The sequence below is a fragment of the Buceros rhinoceros genome, unplaced genomic scaffold (assembly GCF_000710305.1).
Source record: "Buceros rhinoceros silvestris isolate BGI_N320 unplaced genomic scaffold, ASM71030v1 scaffold4147, whole genome shotgun sequence".
In the NCBI taxonomy this organism is placed as follows: Eukaryota; Metazoa; Chordata; class Aves; order Bucerotiformes; family Bucerotidae; genus Buceros; species Buceros rhinoceros.
The window spans coordinates 28,533-45,618 of NW_010421412.1; the positions used below are offsets into that span (position 1 = coordinate 28,533).

General features: G+C 45.2%; 1 protein-coding gene across 1 annotated transcript in view; it reads right to left on the bottom strand.

Annotated features, from left to right (window-relative positions):
- Positions 1-1,630: 1,630 nt before the first annotated feature.
- NCAPD3 (non-SMC condensin II complex, subunit D3) overlaps positions 1,631-17,086 on the bottom strand; it is a gene marked incomplete at its 5' end in the record, with an annotated part of 25,515 nt that continues 10,059 nt past the window's right edge. The window contains 21 exons of the mRNA XM_010139643.1: positions 1,631-1,742; positions 1,831-1,882; positions 1,989-2,057; positions 4,807-4,884; positions 5,013-5,152; positions 5,366-5,535; positions 6,321-6,476; positions 6,899-7,009; positions 7,553-7,752; positions 7,903-8,036; positions 8,358-8,495; positions 9,598-9,677; positions 10,327-10,565; positions 11,569-11,676; positions 11,767-11,881; positions 12,424-12,531; positions 13,346-13,461; positions 13,591-13,688; positions 14,028-14,219; positions 15,667-15,887; positions 16,658-16,792. Coding sequence (XP_010137945.1) covers positions 1,631-1,742; positions 1,831-1,882; positions 1,989-2,057; positions 4,807-4,884; positions 5,013-5,152; positions 5,366-5,535; positions 6,321-6,476; positions 6,899-7,009; positions 7,553-7,752; positions 7,903-8,036; positions 8,358-8,495; positions 9,598-9,677; positions 10,327-10,565; positions 11,569-11,676; positions 11,767-11,881; positions 12,424-12,531; positions 13,346-13,461; positions 13,591-13,688; positions 14,028-14,219; positions 15,667-15,887; positions 16,658-16,792 — 2,772 coding nt within the window. The remainder of the gene's footprint in view (positions 1,743-1,830; positions 1,883-1,988; positions 2,058-4,806; positions 4,885-5,012; positions 5,153-5,365; positions 5,536-6,320; positions 6,477-6,898; positions 7,010-7,552; positions 7,753-7,902; positions 8,037-8,357; positions 8,496-9,597; positions 9,678-10,326; positions 10,566-11,568; positions 11,677-11,766; positions 11,882-12,423; positions 12,532-13,345; positions 13,462-13,590; positions 13,689-14,027; positions 14,220-15,666; positions 15,888-16,657; positions 16,793-17,086) is intronic.

Genomic DNA, 17,086 nt, shown 5'->3' on the forward strand with positions numbered 1-17,086 from the left:
TGGTTTTGGTTTTTAAACAGCTGTATTATTGGAGGCTTCTCTTTTCAATGCAGTGACAGAAGGGAAAGTTTCTTCTACCAGAGCACCAGTTTCCTTGTCCTGGGCTGAAGTTGCAGAAAGTCCAGGGTATGTTGCTGTTTATCAGTTTATTCTTGGACATTTGTCTATCCCTGGTTCTCCTCTAGAGCAATCAGATTAATGCTCACAGCACTCATCTCCATGCTGCTCGAGGACAGAACTAAAACTAGAAAAGCACAAATGAGGAAATAAACTAGTCCAGTGTACCATTCAAAGTGCTCCAACGGTATTTTAAGGCAGGAGAGAAGGTATGAGATAAATGGATGTGGCCATAATTGACCATCCCTTAAGCCAAAGCCATTCTGTAAGTCTCCTGTTCCCTGGTTTTGACTTTGATTTTGAGAACAAAGTTTAACCTCACTTGAAGGTCTCTCTGATCTTCAAAACAGAAAAGGGAAAGTGAGGGCACATTATGAGATGCCAGTGCAGGAGCTAAGTGTCTCTCGAAGGGCTGTGGCTAAAGCACACTCAGGCTGTTTTTCCCACTTGTGCAGAAGAGCCCACTCTGTTCGTGTTGCCTGTGCCTGAACAGGACAAAGCTGCATGAATAAAACAGATTCCATGTCAGGTGTCAATGAAATCAAGGGCAGGAGCTCTGTACTAGAAGTTAACAACAGAAAAACTCCAGTCAGGTTCACATGGCATCAGAGAGACTCGGGAATGGTCAGATTCTGCCATTTACACAGCGAATTTATGATAAACGAGTTATCTGCACAGAGCACAAAGCTCTGCCTGTGACTTACCAATCTTGATTTTAGTGAGTTACTCATATCCTGCGTGCAGGCAAATTAAGCGTCTATATTTAAAAGCTGCTGGGTCCAACATTAATTGAACTGAATGCCTAAGATACCAGTGACATAGCAGAAGAGACTTAGAGGCTGCAGAAATCTATAGAAAAAAATAATTTCTCTGTCAGATCAAGAAGAGGGGAGAAGCTGTGGGTGGAATTAATTCTGTAACCATTTATTTTCATAAAATGTTAATAGCTGGAAATAACATAGTTCAAGAATGGAAATATTCCATATAAAAGAACATTAAGGCTGTTCATACACACAGGAGTCTGCACAACAAATAAGAGGTGATGCAGTGTGCAATTACCAGATTTAGGGGTGTGGCAGTGACAAGCTGTTTTACCTTTGTTAAAATTAAAGCAACCCTGGTATATAACCAGGAGGGACAAAGAGGGATCGAGTGAATAAGCTAAGCCACTCGCTTGCCTGCCAGCTAAATTGCATTTATTACTAAGCTTGTGGCAACATTATGCACTTACTTTTCCAAATGGACAAATTATACATCCTGTGAGTGAAGAGGAAGACTCCCTTTCTACTGCAGCTTTCGAGCACTCCAGTGAGCTTTGTCAACAGCAGTAGCTTATAATACATACATGTGTTAATACAGGCTTTCTATACCCATATTCTAGACAGTTTCATGTAAAACCCAATCAGAGGAGATAAGGAAGGAAGGGCATGTGCCCACAATGATGTATAGTTACAGAGGAGAAGGACAGGTATCAGGCAACATGGTAATTCTGTACAAAAGTTCCATGAAAGGATCAGTTGTCTGGTTTCAGTGGAGTTCTCCGCTGGGACCGTCGCAGAGGGACACGTTGGCTGCTCTTTTTCCTTGCTGGGGATTCTACTTTCCACTCCCGCGGCAGGGACGGGCTAGAAGAAGGAAGCAGAATGACCATTTTAAAGCTCTTTACCAGTCTTTATCGCGGTGATCGCTGTTTTGGACTTGCATTGAACTTACGGTTTCTCTGGTGACATCAGACAGATAATATCTCTTGGCTCAGTCTCCTTCTCTGCAAATAATGAAGATATTTTCATATTTTAAAAAACTCCACAGATTTGGTCATTTGGGATTTTTCCCCACCTCAGGTTAGAATCACAAAGGTAACTTGCCTGGACCTGAACCGGGTGTATGCGTCCGGCTGATGTAACTGACCCCAGTACCGAAAGTCAAGTCATTAATGGTCTCTGAAAGAAAAAGCACATATTAGCAATCAGCTTGTGACACAGCCAGAGGGCAGGGCATGCTGTAGTGGAACCCTTAAGCTTCACAGATTAAGTATATCCAGTCAACTGCAAGACCAAGCACACCTCTCTTTTCTCACCCAACAGATCTCGGGGTCTCCTGTCCAGCCTCAGAACTCTGGGCTGAATATGACGGGCCGTCTGCACACATCAGCTTCCCTCTCCAGACACAGGGCCTCCTTTGTATGCGGGGGAAATGAATTTAAATATGGGACCTCAGTCACGTACTTCTTTGTCCTACCCAGGAGGGAGAGCCACATGCTGCATTGCAGCTCTGCCACCTTTCACCACAACAGGTTAGATTCAGACCGCTCTACCTAGTCACGGCAGAACACGGGGCCCCTGAACACTGCCGAAGGACCCGAGCAGCCGTTCCGTGAGGAACTGCCTGCAGCCAGGCAAGAGGCATCCCTTGACAAGGAAGCCTGTAGAATTTAGCTTGCCTGAATAGGCCATAGTTGTCAGCTGTCTCTTTCCTGTCATTTATCTCAGGAGAGATGTCACAATATTCAGATTTTACTTTAGTCAACGCTCTGTTTTACACTCATGTTTCCCAGAACCTTTCACAAGGAATTAAGGTAGAAAGTGCTTTACAGGGCAGGAATTGGAAGCTCTGCTCGGAGGACTTCTCTACACACTAACTGGGTTTTTCTTTAACTGCTTCCTTGTCCTGGAAGGGAATCACTGAAGCTTGCAGGGGAAATCCATCTTGATTTATCTGCCTTAGTTGGCTTCTGCATCTCTCAAGACTGACCTGCAAGTGCCCTGACTTTGTGCAGCATATGTCTTACCACAGTGAATTCGACCACACTTGCCCAGACCCTCTCAGCCATTCTCAAAGTAACAAGCAGGAGCTGAGGAGACCCACAGACTGCAGGGGAGAGAGCGACAGCCAGAGCAGTTGAGTATGGTAGAGAGAAGAGACAGCAGTTCTTAACTTCTCAAGTGCAAAATGGTTTACAATGAACTGCATCTCCAACAGTTTTAGAATGATGTACCAGAGAAATAAAACAGGTTTATTTTGATTGTCTATCAGCCTGCAAGAGCCAGCAGAACCATGCAGATGGCTCAGCACGCGTTAACTGATGATACTGCTCTGTACCGTTTGTCTCCCCGCTGAAGGGCACATGCTGCCTCGAAGAAAAGTAGGAATTCAACCCTAGCACCACTGCAGATTAACATTCCTCCTCCTTTTTCACCATATGGTGCTTAAGAGAAACAGCCGTGCGAGCTTCCAGACAGAAATACGGCGCTAAAAGATTTCTGCTCTCTAAAAACTTATCCCCAATTCTTTCGCACGAAGATCATCACTTGCTGTTCAAGCAGCAAAGAGAAACACCGAGGCAGACAGATCTAGCCAAAGAGCAGAGCGCAGTCGGAAGAGAATTTTCCAGTGGATGCACACGGCTGCCGCTGCTCGTGGATGTCAGGTATGCGCACTGCCGCACAGCTGACTGCCCTGCTGGCTACACGCTGTTCGCTCGCCTGCATGCGTGCAGGTCAGGCATCTGCACAGACACAGACTCGGGCAGAGAGTGCGGGCAGATGGCTGTGCTTCTGGAACATCAACCCTCTCCACAACTATTCACAACTGCCTCACCAGAGCCGACCTCTCCGACACTCACCGGAACTCCCAAATTAACTGGAGCTCTCTCCAGAGCGCGTGTGGTGTTCATCACACTCACAGCACGCCCTGCAAAGGAGATGCCCTAAAGGAGTTCAGCAGCAAACTGACGTAAAGGAAGGGAATCTACTGCTGGAACTCAATTTGTGTTTTACTACCGCTGCCTTCTGTGCCTGCAGAAAGTGACGTTGCAGAATGCTGCAGGGCTGTCCGAAAACATTCCAATAAACCTGACTTTCAAAGGTCAGGTTTTGTGACATCGCAGTTCAGCTGCACTGGCCATAAGCGCAGCAGACACTCACAATTTGTGCATTAGACGTTGCTGTGTATTTTTACTTTAATTTCCACAGCAGAGTGAACAGACCAAGTCATTCCTTCTCCAGTGCTCAGTTCAGTTCTTCCTTAGGGTAGAACACACGCGCACGCACTAAGAAATGACTGTACAGGTTATCAATCCCACTTGAGCACATCTCTGTGTTCTCTTACCATTGTCACAGCTCACTGCCTGCTCTAAAGGCAGGTCGTAGCTCACCTAAGATTCTGTGTTTGCACAACAGAAACCCCTCTCAGAGCTGAGAAGGATGACCGTGAGTACTTCCCTCCGCAGCAGGGTTCTGTAACTCAGTCTGAAAATGCTAAGCTACACTTCCAGAGTGAAGGAGAGCAAGTGTCCCAGTGCAGCAGCTTCCTGCAGCTTCGGGCACTGCATGCCACTAAGGAACCATGACAACACGCCTCCTCAGCACCCCAGAGCTGATGAAGGAAGAGAGGGCAGCGGTTCTGTTACCTCGGCAGCCCAAAACAAATGCAATCCTGCTCTGACTCAATATACAATACCCTGCGACACGTAAATGGAAACTGTACTGGACCATCCCTTCCTATGTACATCATTCATCAGGCCTTCAATTTCAGAACAGTTCTGATTTACCACAACCACTTAGATAAACACATCATCTACAGCTACTGCTGACTAATCTTCTCTGCTCTTTAGGGGAGCCATGCATTGCTCCCTCTCAGAGAACGAGCGCCCAGCCCGGTTCAGAAAGGGTTCCTTTGGGTTATACTTACGTTCTGGTGTGCTGATTGCGCGGCCCACCACAGCAACACTTTCTCCCATAGACTGTGGGTTCAGGCTTTGAAAGGACACTAGAAATAACAAAGAAATCATTAAGAATAGAAATGTACCCATTTGGAGACCTCCAGGGTCTAACAACCAGGCTGTATCAACTAGATGGAGTCAAATCAGCCAGGTCAGTGTGCTGCAAGCTTCCTACCTTGCTTGCTGCTAGCTGTGCTCGATGGGAGGGATAGAGCTGATAACCTCCCTCCAACACTCTTGCTGCGCTGCTTGCTCCTGGCTTCCATTGCCTTCCTGGCAGAGTTCAGGATGGCCAGTGTGCTCAGGGATGCTGGCCTACAGAGCAAAAGAACCGTGACAGAGACAACAAAGCGATTTCCTTCTGCAGGCCCAGATGAGATGCATGCAATGAGGAGAGAGACCTGTACCCTCCCAATCCCTTACGATCTTAAACACCAAATGTAACAGAGAAGACACCACACTGGTGACTTGAGCAAAGGAATAGCCCTGCAGAATATCATAACTGGTCAAATAAACAGCAACGCATACCTATGACTGACTACTGGCTGTTTCAGAGCATCAGCACTAGGTGTAGACAACTCAGAAGGCACAGGGGAAGGACTTGCTCTGGGTGGCGAGGACTGTCTCCCACTTGTGGGAGACGGAGTGTTATTATTCCAGGCACCAGAAGGTGCAGCTCTCTCCAAAGATGGAGGTTGCTACAGAAAACAGGAGAAAAGATCATGTCTAACAACGACACAACTGTAGAAGCCCCTAGACACAAGATGCTTAGACCTCCACGCTGCACAATTAAGGCCTGCCCTTTGTGTGGTGGATGTAAAGAGGTGAAAGGGAGAAAGAACTCACTGGCCAAAATTTTAACAAGGAAGTGAATGAAAGTTTTGATGGGTTACATATGTCCTAGTTTAGAGGTCTATATATAGGTGCTCTTTTAAAGTCAGCAGAGAGAGAAAGGTACTTCCAGAGTAGAAGTCATCTCGTCTTAAGGTAGGTATCTGAAATCATTCAGGACAGTTGATCCAAACACATGCTTATTTCTATATATTGACTTTAAAAGAGGATCTGCGTGACTAGGAGATTTAACTTTCCACTCTGCACACACCTAAAGCCAGACAAAATGAACCCTTTTCTTTTTGACCTCTTTATCATCTTTACCACTCTGGGAACAGAGAGAAATATGACACGTAAGCACAGCCTGGGGCAAATTAGACTTGGTTTTCCCTTGGAATTGAATTCTTTTTACGTTAATTATTTGCTGCTCCTCTTTGCTTAACATGTGTTGTTTGTTGTCGTTCTAAGCGCGTTAAATGACTCTGAAACCAAAGCTTCTGTCAGCGAATGTGAAGAGGTATGAGAACATTCCATAACCATTTTGTTCAAAGTGTTGTAACATGGTCCACAGACATACAGAGTCTGGCTGTTATGTGTACGCAAACATTAGCCGAGGAGACAGTACGTGTACGGAGTTAAAGGCACCAACTACCTCTGCCTGCGCCGCCGAGACCTGCTCCTGGTCTGACTCCTTCTCCCTGGCCAGCTGCTCTTCATATTTCTTCATATCATACTCCAGCTCGGCTGCCAGCTGCTTGTCCACAGCAAAGAAGTCTTTGATTTCATTTCGGTAATCTTGCATCATTTCCTGGAGCAATAAGGAATGCTTAAACGCTTTCAGAAATCTCTCCTGACTACTGATTCATGGCTCCATTCAGATCACAGCTGCTTAAGTGCAAAAGGAAATACCAGTTGGTAGAGCAGAGGTGTTTTTTAACAGACTAAGAGTTTTGATTCCAATTGGTACTTCAGAGAATGAAAAAGCTTTCCAGCACTCAGGCCTTCTGCCCACGTTCCTCTGAGAAGACTCACACTTAACACACTGTGAGATCCTTATCTAAAATCCCTCCACTGCCTACGTTATTTAACACAGTGGCAGTGTCACAACATCATGTCTTCTACATTTCCTTTTAAGAAGCCTGTTCTTTCCACTACCGGTGGCACATCTAATACATTAACTCAAGAGAGGGAAAAAAACCCCAAACCCAACATGAAAACACTTCCCCTTACCCGTAGGTAGTTCATCAGGTCCCTCAGAGCCGGGATCCTCTTCTGCTCCATCAAAGATTTCAGTGATGTGATTATTGGGATGATATTTTCTACAAAGTTCTTCTTTTGAACCTTGGTTTGAACAAGGCATGAACAGTTACACGATGCAATAAAGGCGAAGGTACTCTGTGGTTAGATGAATGGCCTCAGCGAGAGGCGTTACCGCTCCACAGCAAGGGAATTACTGCAATTACGCCTGCTCTTAATGCAGCACGCGTGTACGGAGGCTTTTAACCTAAGAGGAGTCTTTAAAGGTACATCACTAATTCAGTCGAAGGCAAGTTGCCAAAAGGTGCACCAAAACACATTGCTATGCTCAAATGTTTTACCAGTAAGGGATCTGTGGATCAAACCGAGCCTAGCATAGACTTCAGAGGAAATGCATTTCTCACCGCTCCAGCTAACCCCTCACTACAAACACGCAAATCTAGCCACAATATTTTGTTTTTGCAGCACACAGTGCTCCCCTCAGATCAATGGACCTACAGACCGAGCCTATGGGCACTGTATGTCTTTGGCATCACTATGTTACTCGGATCATTTCTGCACAAGATCCTCCGTCACAGAAAGGTAAAATTCCTCCCAGTAGTGGCCAGCCCTCTTCCCACAGCAGACCTGTGAGATGAGCTTTTTCTGCGCCGCCTGCATGACAGCATTGGCCATTGCCATTTCATCTTCATCAGGCTGAATGTCTTCATCGGGTTTTGACCTCATAGTTGACAGCTTGATTTCTTTGCAGCTAAGGACCGCAAACGTATCCGAGAGCAGCTCGCTGGCTTCCAAGTCCAGTGGAAGGACCATATCCACAAAGCATGCTGGAACACGCAGGGAAGCAATAAGAAGTATTTTACGTGGAAGAGCAGTGCCGGTGAAGACAGGAAAGTAACACGGCTGGACTAAGAGCCTAACGGTTTTCTACAGACACCAGTTCTTTGTTGGCCAGACTTTCAAAGACAGACCCTTACCTAGGATGCTGTGGCTGATGTTTGTTGTAATGCTGAACCTCTGCTCGTCTGTGAAGTGGTCGAGCAGGAACTTGTAGATACGCATCCTTTTCTCCTTGTTATCTTTTCCCTTCAGAGAGAAGAGGCTCTTCGCCCTATGGCGGAGCAAAACATTTTACAAGGTCCAAGGCACATTATGCAAACTCGCAGAAACAGGAAGACTTTGCATCAGCAAGGAATATTTGAATGTCTCTTTCAAGACCCATAAACCTGTTAAGATACCACAGGCTCCCATGAAGAACATGCAGAGGTACCCCCAGAAGCGTCACGGGGAAGACGGGACATTCTGAATTTAACACTGTTTCCCCTAGCAGTTTCCCCCCGCTGCACACATAACTGTAAGCGCCATGAGCTCTGCGGCGTGGCCGGAGAGCCCATCGTGGAGTGAAAAGAAGATACAAATGTGCTCAACTGACCGCACGCTCTGGGGGAACCTGTTGTACTTCTCATGTTTCTCATAGCTATTGAAATGGAAGATGCACTCAATGAAGTGCTGGGAGAACATCACTGGATTCCTCTTCAGCAAGAGATGCACCAAGCAGAACTCCGCAAATCTGGAAAGGAGGAAAAGGAGGAACTTATTGGCAGCTTCTAAAAATCACCCCTGAAATACAGCGTAGGGTCGCAAGCTGTAAAGCAGGATATGGTTTTCCTCTGCCACATTTCCCTCAATGCCACGCTTAACGCTTGCCCAACTCCATCTGGGCTTGAACAACGTATCAGCTTATTGACTTTTTTCATCCAGAAAGAGACAGATGTTTTCAGCATCCACAATGCTTCATTTTTTTTGCCATTAAATAGAGGCAGAAATAAATTTGAACATGAATTCAGGCACAACACCTTCATCATTTAAATAACTGAAGTTCCATTGTGGCTGAGACACTTGCAGTACTTTACAAAAAGTTAATCACCAAAAGTCCTGCAAGGGGTGCAAGTCAATCCCAGACCCAAAGAACATAGTTTTGTCTGGATGCACTCACTGAATGCAGATGCAAAGAAAAAAGGCTCCCAAAGAAATAGCACCGTGTTCCTTAGCTAAAGCTCTAGGAATGATGTTGCAATGTCACCATCTACTGGAAAGACATTTTTAGATTTAAAGACTCACTGAAATGTAAGTGTGAACATGCACTAGTAAGCAGTGACAGGTTGATGGCCTTGGAAGCACCACTCTTCAGATGGACTGTTCCAGGCAGAAACAAACAGGGAAATGTCCAAGCCTCCTCTGATCCAGCAACCCCGTACAACCTACCATCCTTAGAGGAACCTGCCCCACTCCCATTTCTCACAAAACCGAGTAGCTCGAGACTTAGAAACATACAAAAACTTCATAAAAATGCACTTAAAGCCAGTGTGCATAATTCCTCTTACATGTCAAGGTATTACAGAATGTGGTAGAAGGGTTAAAAAGACAAGGCATGGCATATAAAAAAAAGACAATATTTAATCCTCTTCAGAACCAGAACTTTGGGACTTTCAAATGACTTGGACAGAAATTCATCACTCCTTTGCTACCACTGCAGACCCTAAAGAGTGATCAACTGTACGAGTGAAGAGATTAACAGAAGAGTTATCTGCTTGCTCACAGAAATTCTTCTCTGGTTTTGAGTACTGCTCTCATCTTCAACTCCTGCGTTGTTTTACAGGTCAGTGCTTTACCTGGCAATATCTGGATTTGGATCCACCAAGACACTGACGAAACGGAAGAAGAGACAGTCTTTCCATTTCACAAACTCCTCCTGTAAGAAAGAGGCAGACGATAAACTCTCAGCCTGGATCAGGAAAAAACTAGCGCAAACCTTCAGACAGTATCTGATGAGCAAGCTATACAACTTCAGCTGGAGGTACAAAGCAAACCCCAAGAAGACAACGTCTGGAGGGTGCTTTAAAGAGCATAAACGCCACAGCAGCAAGCATCTAGGCTTACCACAGGTATCAACAGCAAAGTAGAAACATGAAACACCTGTTCCCCCATGTCAAGGCACTCATGCTCCTCAGCACTGTTCTCAGAGCCAAATGCACCCCCAAATGTGCCTTGGATGGCTTCATATGAACATTGGGTGGGTAAACATCTTGAGCTTCTCCACATCGAGCAGAGACAGTAGGAGAAAAAGGTGTTGTGATGCCTGTTGTATTTGTTTGTATAGGAGTGAAAGTGAAGGGAATTCAAAGAAACAAAGAGAAGACAAGAACAGAGGTAACCAGTGACTAAAAATAACCCCATTACCCAAGTGTGTTAAGTGTCCTTGGTATGTTTCTGCCTAGCTAGCAAAAACAAAGCAGTAACAAACCACACAGTTTAAAGTCTTCTTTGGACAGGTTGCCAGCATTCAGCACAACAGAGGTGCCTGGGGCGGGCTGTCGGGTACATGCTGGGACTCTCTTTACCTGCAGAAGGTTGGTAAGCAGGATCAGCGTCTGCTTACGGATGAAGGGATTCGGGTCCTTCAGACACAGCGAAATGTTGGGAATGTATCTGTCCACCATGGACGTGTAGCGGATACATAGATCACACATAACAATGACAACGTTATTGCGAACAGCCACATCGTGTGACACCTCCAGTTCTCGAGCTAGAGCTGCAATGCATTTCTTTGCCAGATCCTCGTGCTGTAAACACAATTTACCTGTGAACCAGAGATGACATTGTCAGTGCTGGGAACATACTCTTCTTGCTAACCACCACCCCCTAAGCTTACTGCCACCTTTGAGTTCAGTATGAGCCAAGAAAGGAGTCAGGAGGTAAGCAGGGGAATGAAGAAGAAACCCATGCTGAAACTTGATGAGCAATTTGCACGATCTCTCAAAGAAATGATACTTCAAGGAGTTCTTCCAAACTCCTCTTAGATCTATAGTGTGGGTCTCTATGTCAAATTCCCTCCTTCACAGAGAACTATTTCTGTGTATGGGGTATTATTCAAAGCAGCTAAGAAGAACAGCCCCAGCTGTCATAGGCACAGCAGGGAGACACCCACCTCTACGAGCATCACCACACCAACTCGATATAAACCAGCCTGCATCCTAACATTGCTTCTCCCTAACTGTTCCTAAGCTCTGTACAAAACTATTAAGCTTCCCAAAGCAGTTAAGGAAAGACTAATACCATCTGCAAGAGAAGAGACTTGTTCCTAAGCACTGAGGTACTACAAATCCAGACCTTTCACTTAGCACTCTCCACAATGCTGGAGATGTAAATTTGACCAGGATTCTGTCACAATGAAGCTCTTTGCCCGTGCTGAGGAGAGCAAGCAACTCTGTGCAGTCCTTTGCTCTACACTGCACGTAAAGCACCAAGTTTTCTTCATCCTCTGTTGAGCACTTTACTACGTGTCAGCCAGACAGCAACCCTCTCCAAGCACAAGGATGATTCCGAAGGACGTTGCTAATTACTGATCACTATTAGCGCACTAAGCACCTTGAGCAGCAGTCACGTAGACAGCAGTATTTTTATGGTTTGCACAACTTGTTACCATGGTTATTTGCCTTACTGAAGCTATGAGCTGAGGCAATGCAAACACTGAGCACTGTGGTGAGCTGTTATGGCCGACACAGCTTCCGAGCAGAACTTCAACCAGGAGGGCTGGGACTTGGATACACAAAGGCAGGATTCTGCTGCAGTCTGGCCCTTACCTAGAGTAATGAACGCGTGAGCCCTGACCACTGGCGGCATGGCTGATCCTCTGAACTGGGACAGGGGCTGCGAAGCTGGAATTTCCTCACCATCTGCAGCACTAGACACTATGAAAGAACAGGGCAGGAATGAAAACATGCTTTCCTGGTAAACAGTCTGTGAATACAGAACTAAAGGCGGTAAGGATTGTGCCTCACGTTGGTCCTCGTTGACAGGAGAAGCCAGAATGGACTGAATCAGAAGAAAGATGTGTTTCTCCACCTTGGCTGGACACAGTTGAGCAGCCTCTCCCAAGATGAAGAGATGTCTCACCTAGAGATGAAGCAACTCGACAGTGAAAAGGCAATGGCTGAGCTGCAAATTACCTCAGCAGGGGTCTGTATGGTACTTCTCCAAAAAACAACTTAAAATTCCCCCAGTCCCTTCAAGAAGACAGTGGCTAGAGCACAGGAGGTAGAAGCTTTGAAACAGAAAGGGGGGTGGGGGAGGCAGAGTGTTTAGCAAGCTATAACCCCACCAGATCTCCTGCTACTGAATTACTCAAAGCGATCTATGGGTTTATAGAAACATTTTCCAAACAGCTCATGCAAGACGTACGAGTGGAAAAGCAAAGAAAACCCATGTCATTTCATTAAAAATTCATGGGGTACCACATCCTTAAAACAACTGATGTATGAAACTGTTGTTGTAGGTTCCCAGGCCCATAAATACCAGATTTCCTTACGATTCTACACACAAGGCTCACACACCGCAGTGTGTTCCTGCATAGCACGGTCACTGGCATGATCTTTGAGGAACATCAATTTCAAACAGACCTACATCCTCTGACCAACCAAAAGAGGAACCAAACTTACCAAGAGATCTTCTTGCAGCTGCTCTGCTCCATCCTCTTTGAGGACTAGATTTGAAATATAGCTTTCACAGGTGGATACTAAGTCTCCACACACCTGGTTGAGCAGCTTCTGTTCCATAATTAAACAAAATTAATTTGGCACTTTATTAATTAAACAAAATGTAGCTTTAAAATCTATCCACACGAGTCCCTAATCTCAAAGTCCTTATATGCTTTTTAATAATCTAGGTCCTACTGAAATCAATCAGACAGCGCCTCAGAGCTTTAAAATTCTTCCCGCACATCAAAAGATGTGTGCAAGTGTCAAAACACCTTGGAGAATCTGGCTTTTAATGATCCACAGGCCTAAGCTGACTTCATTACAGAAATCACAGATTGAAACCAAAAGGATTTACGTGCCTGCTTCAGGTATACCCAACACGTTTGAGGTTGTCTGCGTGGATTTTTAAACATTCTTTGGAAAATGCAGTTCCATTCAAATGAAAACATCATGCAAATTCCAAGGGGTGGAGGGGAAACGAAGAAAGCTAATTGCCTACCAGATTGTGATGAAAATAAAGCATCATTTCTCTTTTTCTACCATCTAAAACCAGTAACATCAGAGACCAGTCCATCTCTGTATGGCAGCTAAGCTGCCAGAACTGCTAAAGTGACCAATGTACAGGCACGTCTGCATTTGGTTGTAAGCCAACATACTGTGATGACTATACTGACGAGGGAGGATTTTCTGGCTAATTTAAAAAAACCCAGAAACCATCAATCCGCCCTGGCTTCTGAAGCACAAAGTGACTCAAGTTGCTGGGTTCAGATCCTCTTTATTTAGAGAGCTAATCAACCTACAGACTGGAGACAGAAGCTGCCTTCAAGAGACAGCCCTCCTAAGTGTGAAGAAGCTATTTTAAAAGACGTATTTGAAGTCACACCTGCGCCTCCTCCGGCACATCTGCATACGCATGGCAGAGCTTCTGCAGGGCTTCTACAGCTGGGCTGATCACCTCCAAGGGACATGGAGACTCCCTCAGCCAGCACTTGATATTATCTGAAAATGAGACCACACACAGAAAACAACCATTTCCTAAGCTAATCAACTGCTTGTGGAGAAGAAATACTTGTGAGGCTGGGAGGCAGGAACCTGCCTTCCCCTCTGCAGTTCCTCAGGGCCACGCACCGATCAGCCTCTTAGAGGTGCTTTTAGGGAGGTGCTTTGCAACATGACCGATGACACACAGTATATGTCCTGTAGTATCAGTGCTCATGTTCTGCTGCCTGAAAAATAGTAGAACAGACAAACTAACATTAACGCTAAGGAATATCAAATCACAGGAGCAAAGTCCTTTCATCTGGGATATGCATTATTAAAGTGGACCTGTCCAACCAAATGAAAACTCAAAAAGCTTAAGGCAAGAGTTGGTTCCTGCACAAATCTGTGGGCCATCACTTGCCTGCTAGCTGCAGAACTGGCTGCCTGAGTGAAGAACTGGGACCTAAGCAGCTCAACAGCAATCTGCCTCTGGAAGCACAGAAAGTGCTCGTTTGCTCTGTTTCTGCTCTTTACCCCATCTCTTTCCCGCAGAATGGAGGATGGAGTTCAAAGCACACACATACCTGCTGCCATTGTCCCAGGATTCAATGATCTTGGAGTAATCCAGCTTGGGTGAAGAACCTGCCACCTTAGCAAGCAACATCCAAGCCGGTGCAGCATGCTCCGTTTCCACATGAGACATGACATTATTAATGAAAGTGGAGGTGAACTTATTCTGCCTGGACCACATATGAAAAGCTTTGGTCAAGTAACGGCTGCAAGGAGGAAAGAAAAGTTAAAGGAGGAATAAACAACTTGCTTAGACATCGGCAGTACAGTCCAACATCGCTGTCCAGGATTCACTAGGCAACACAACAAAGATGTTTCACTTGGCCTTCCCACCACTCGGGATACACACGGATTCCTAGTGTGTATTTTACTAGCAACGTTTTCAGTCTTTCAGTTCATAATCCTGACTCTACAGACCTGGCACACAAGCATGGATGTAGGGCTCTGTGTCAGTGAGATACAAGGTCTAACTGCTATCATGACACATCAAGAAAATATAATTTCAGCGGTTCATAACAAAGACTTTCCAGTAATCGTTACTTAATACCCATAATGGGACAGGATACAGAAAGGTCAAGGCACCATAATTACTCATTTTCTATTTAACCCTAGTCACCTACTTCACATTCAAAGAGTTCTGGGATTTATCGAGCTACAAGGTACTCTTAAGGTCATGAAGAAGAAGGTACCATGAATCTGCAAAACTGTTAAAAATAGCCCAAATTAGCACACTGCCGCTTTCACCGATCAGCAAGGCAGCACAACCAGTAGCTCATTTGCTATCCCTGAGCCATAATGCCCTGTTGACTAATAAACATACAGCTGCCTTTAATCAATGTTGTGTCCCTGTCATACTGTGTGTCATCCCATTTCTTCTGCTTCTTCCCACAGCGTTCTGCAAAAGGCACAATAATTCTATTTGTCATAAGACAAGTAACATATTGTACATCTGAATTAATGAAAGGTGATGTTCTCCTTTCTTTATAAACCCTCTCTTACTTCAGTCATCAGAACACCTCCATTTGACTTAAATATTCATGCTGCTATCAGCACCTCAAGAACAGCATGGCATGCTCCTGTGAGAACACTCAAGTTCAGGGAGCGAGCAGAGGTAACAGGAGCAGCAAGGGAAAACAGCTGACACGAAGGCAAATGCCACTCTTCTCACCAGCCGCCAGCTTGTCCGTGCTCGACAGCTCCTCTGCCCAGCAACGACACAGCAACGCAAGCCCCTCACGCTGTGACAGTGCCCATCTCTAGCAGCAATATGCACTTAACACTGACTGTTTCAAGGGGGGGGATGTAAATACCTTAAAAAAAAAAACCCAGTACATTTAGTTTCTTGCCCTTGCACAAGATGGCATGAGCACCTAAACGACGTGCAAACTATGATACCTAATGGTCTGTGGCCATGCAGTGAGCGACAGCACCAAGAGTATAATCTCATGCTCTTCTCTAAGTCCTCTGGTCAAAAGGCAATTTCTCCCTGTGAATAAAACTTGCCTATTCTAAAGGGATTAAAAGTAAAAAAAGTTCAGGGGTTTTGTCCCTGAATGCTAAGACAGTAAAGGCAACAAAAGCATCTAACGCGTTGTACAAAGGGCTGTGACGGAAAAGCCGTCAGAGTCCACAACGAAGGAAAAATGCACTTACTTCAGCTCCTGGTTTTCTGAAGTCAAGAGGGTCAGGAGATCCCAAGCTAGAGCCTGCCTTTCATCCTCCCTCCTGAATTTATTATAGTGTTTGATATGTTGCAACAAGAGCTGGTCAAGGCAATCCAAGGCCTTTTCTTGGACAGAACTTTCAGTGTCCATCACGACCGGCACCACTCCATTTAGCCAGGCCTTCTGCACTAGAACGTTGTCGTGCTGAGACTGAGAGAAACACACACTGTATTAGAAACGTTTTAAGTCATTAGAGGATGCTAAATGCATGGGCAAGACCAGCAAAGGCTGAGGAAACTCCAGATTCAGCAACTAACTTTGAAAATCAATTTTAGTAAGCCCCAGCATACTGCTCAACTGGCACTGCAGTGTGGCGGCGTACGGACATGGGAACTTGCATCTCCTTGACACACAGAGTATTTGATCATATCTGTGATCGAGCTACCTGGCGCTTCTGCTAAAGTACTGTAATACTTTGCTTTGAAACCCTATAAATAATTATAACAGTATCGCAATAAAGCTGTACAGCAGATGATTTAACACCAAAAAAAAAAAAGCTTCGCTTAATACAAGCCCTATGCTCCAGGCCTAAGTTACTAACCCTTTGTGAATAAATAGAAAAGGAAGAAAAATATTGCTGGGCTATCATCTGCACATTATGTCCCAGCAAAATGATTCAGGGTTTTTTTTAACTCGAGAAGGCCAGCAACATAAACATTTTCTCCATGACACATAAATCAACGGCCAGGAAAATAAATGTTTCCAACAGTTGGAAGCATTTGACATAAATCACAAGGATGTATAAGAATGAGGGATGACTTCCAAGTGAAAAGGTAATAAAAAAAATTTAAACACAGTCATAAAGTGAGAAGCGCTGAACTAACAACTGAGGGGTACCCGAGTAGCCTGTTTGCGCCTCCTTTGCACCCACAGCTCGCTCATCTCAGCTCTGCACAAGAACTCAGGCTAATTTTTCTCACCACAAGCAGCTCTGTCACAGACTGCAGGGCCTGCTTCCGCACAGAGACAGCCGGGTCCCGGCAGCGCTCCTGAAGAGCGGACAAATCTTCTGCAGCGCAAGAGATCACTTTGTGCTTCAGGATGTTGGTAAAAACCTGCAAGTCAAATACCAGCAGAACTCTGTTGGGAATACAGGCCTTGTGCATTGAGCAGCAAATCACAAGTACAACCTACCCCCTACCAACTGGAACCAGAGATTAATTTATCTCACAAACATCACATTAACAATTCATCAGGACCGGGCACAACCGGAGGTGTAGAATGAAACAGCATCTTTTCAGTCATTCTGACTTTGTAACAGCATTTGGATGGCATGACTGTCGCAATTCCCCCTTGAAAACAACGACTCTTGTATGAACCATGTCTTTTACCTGGTGATAAGGAAGGGC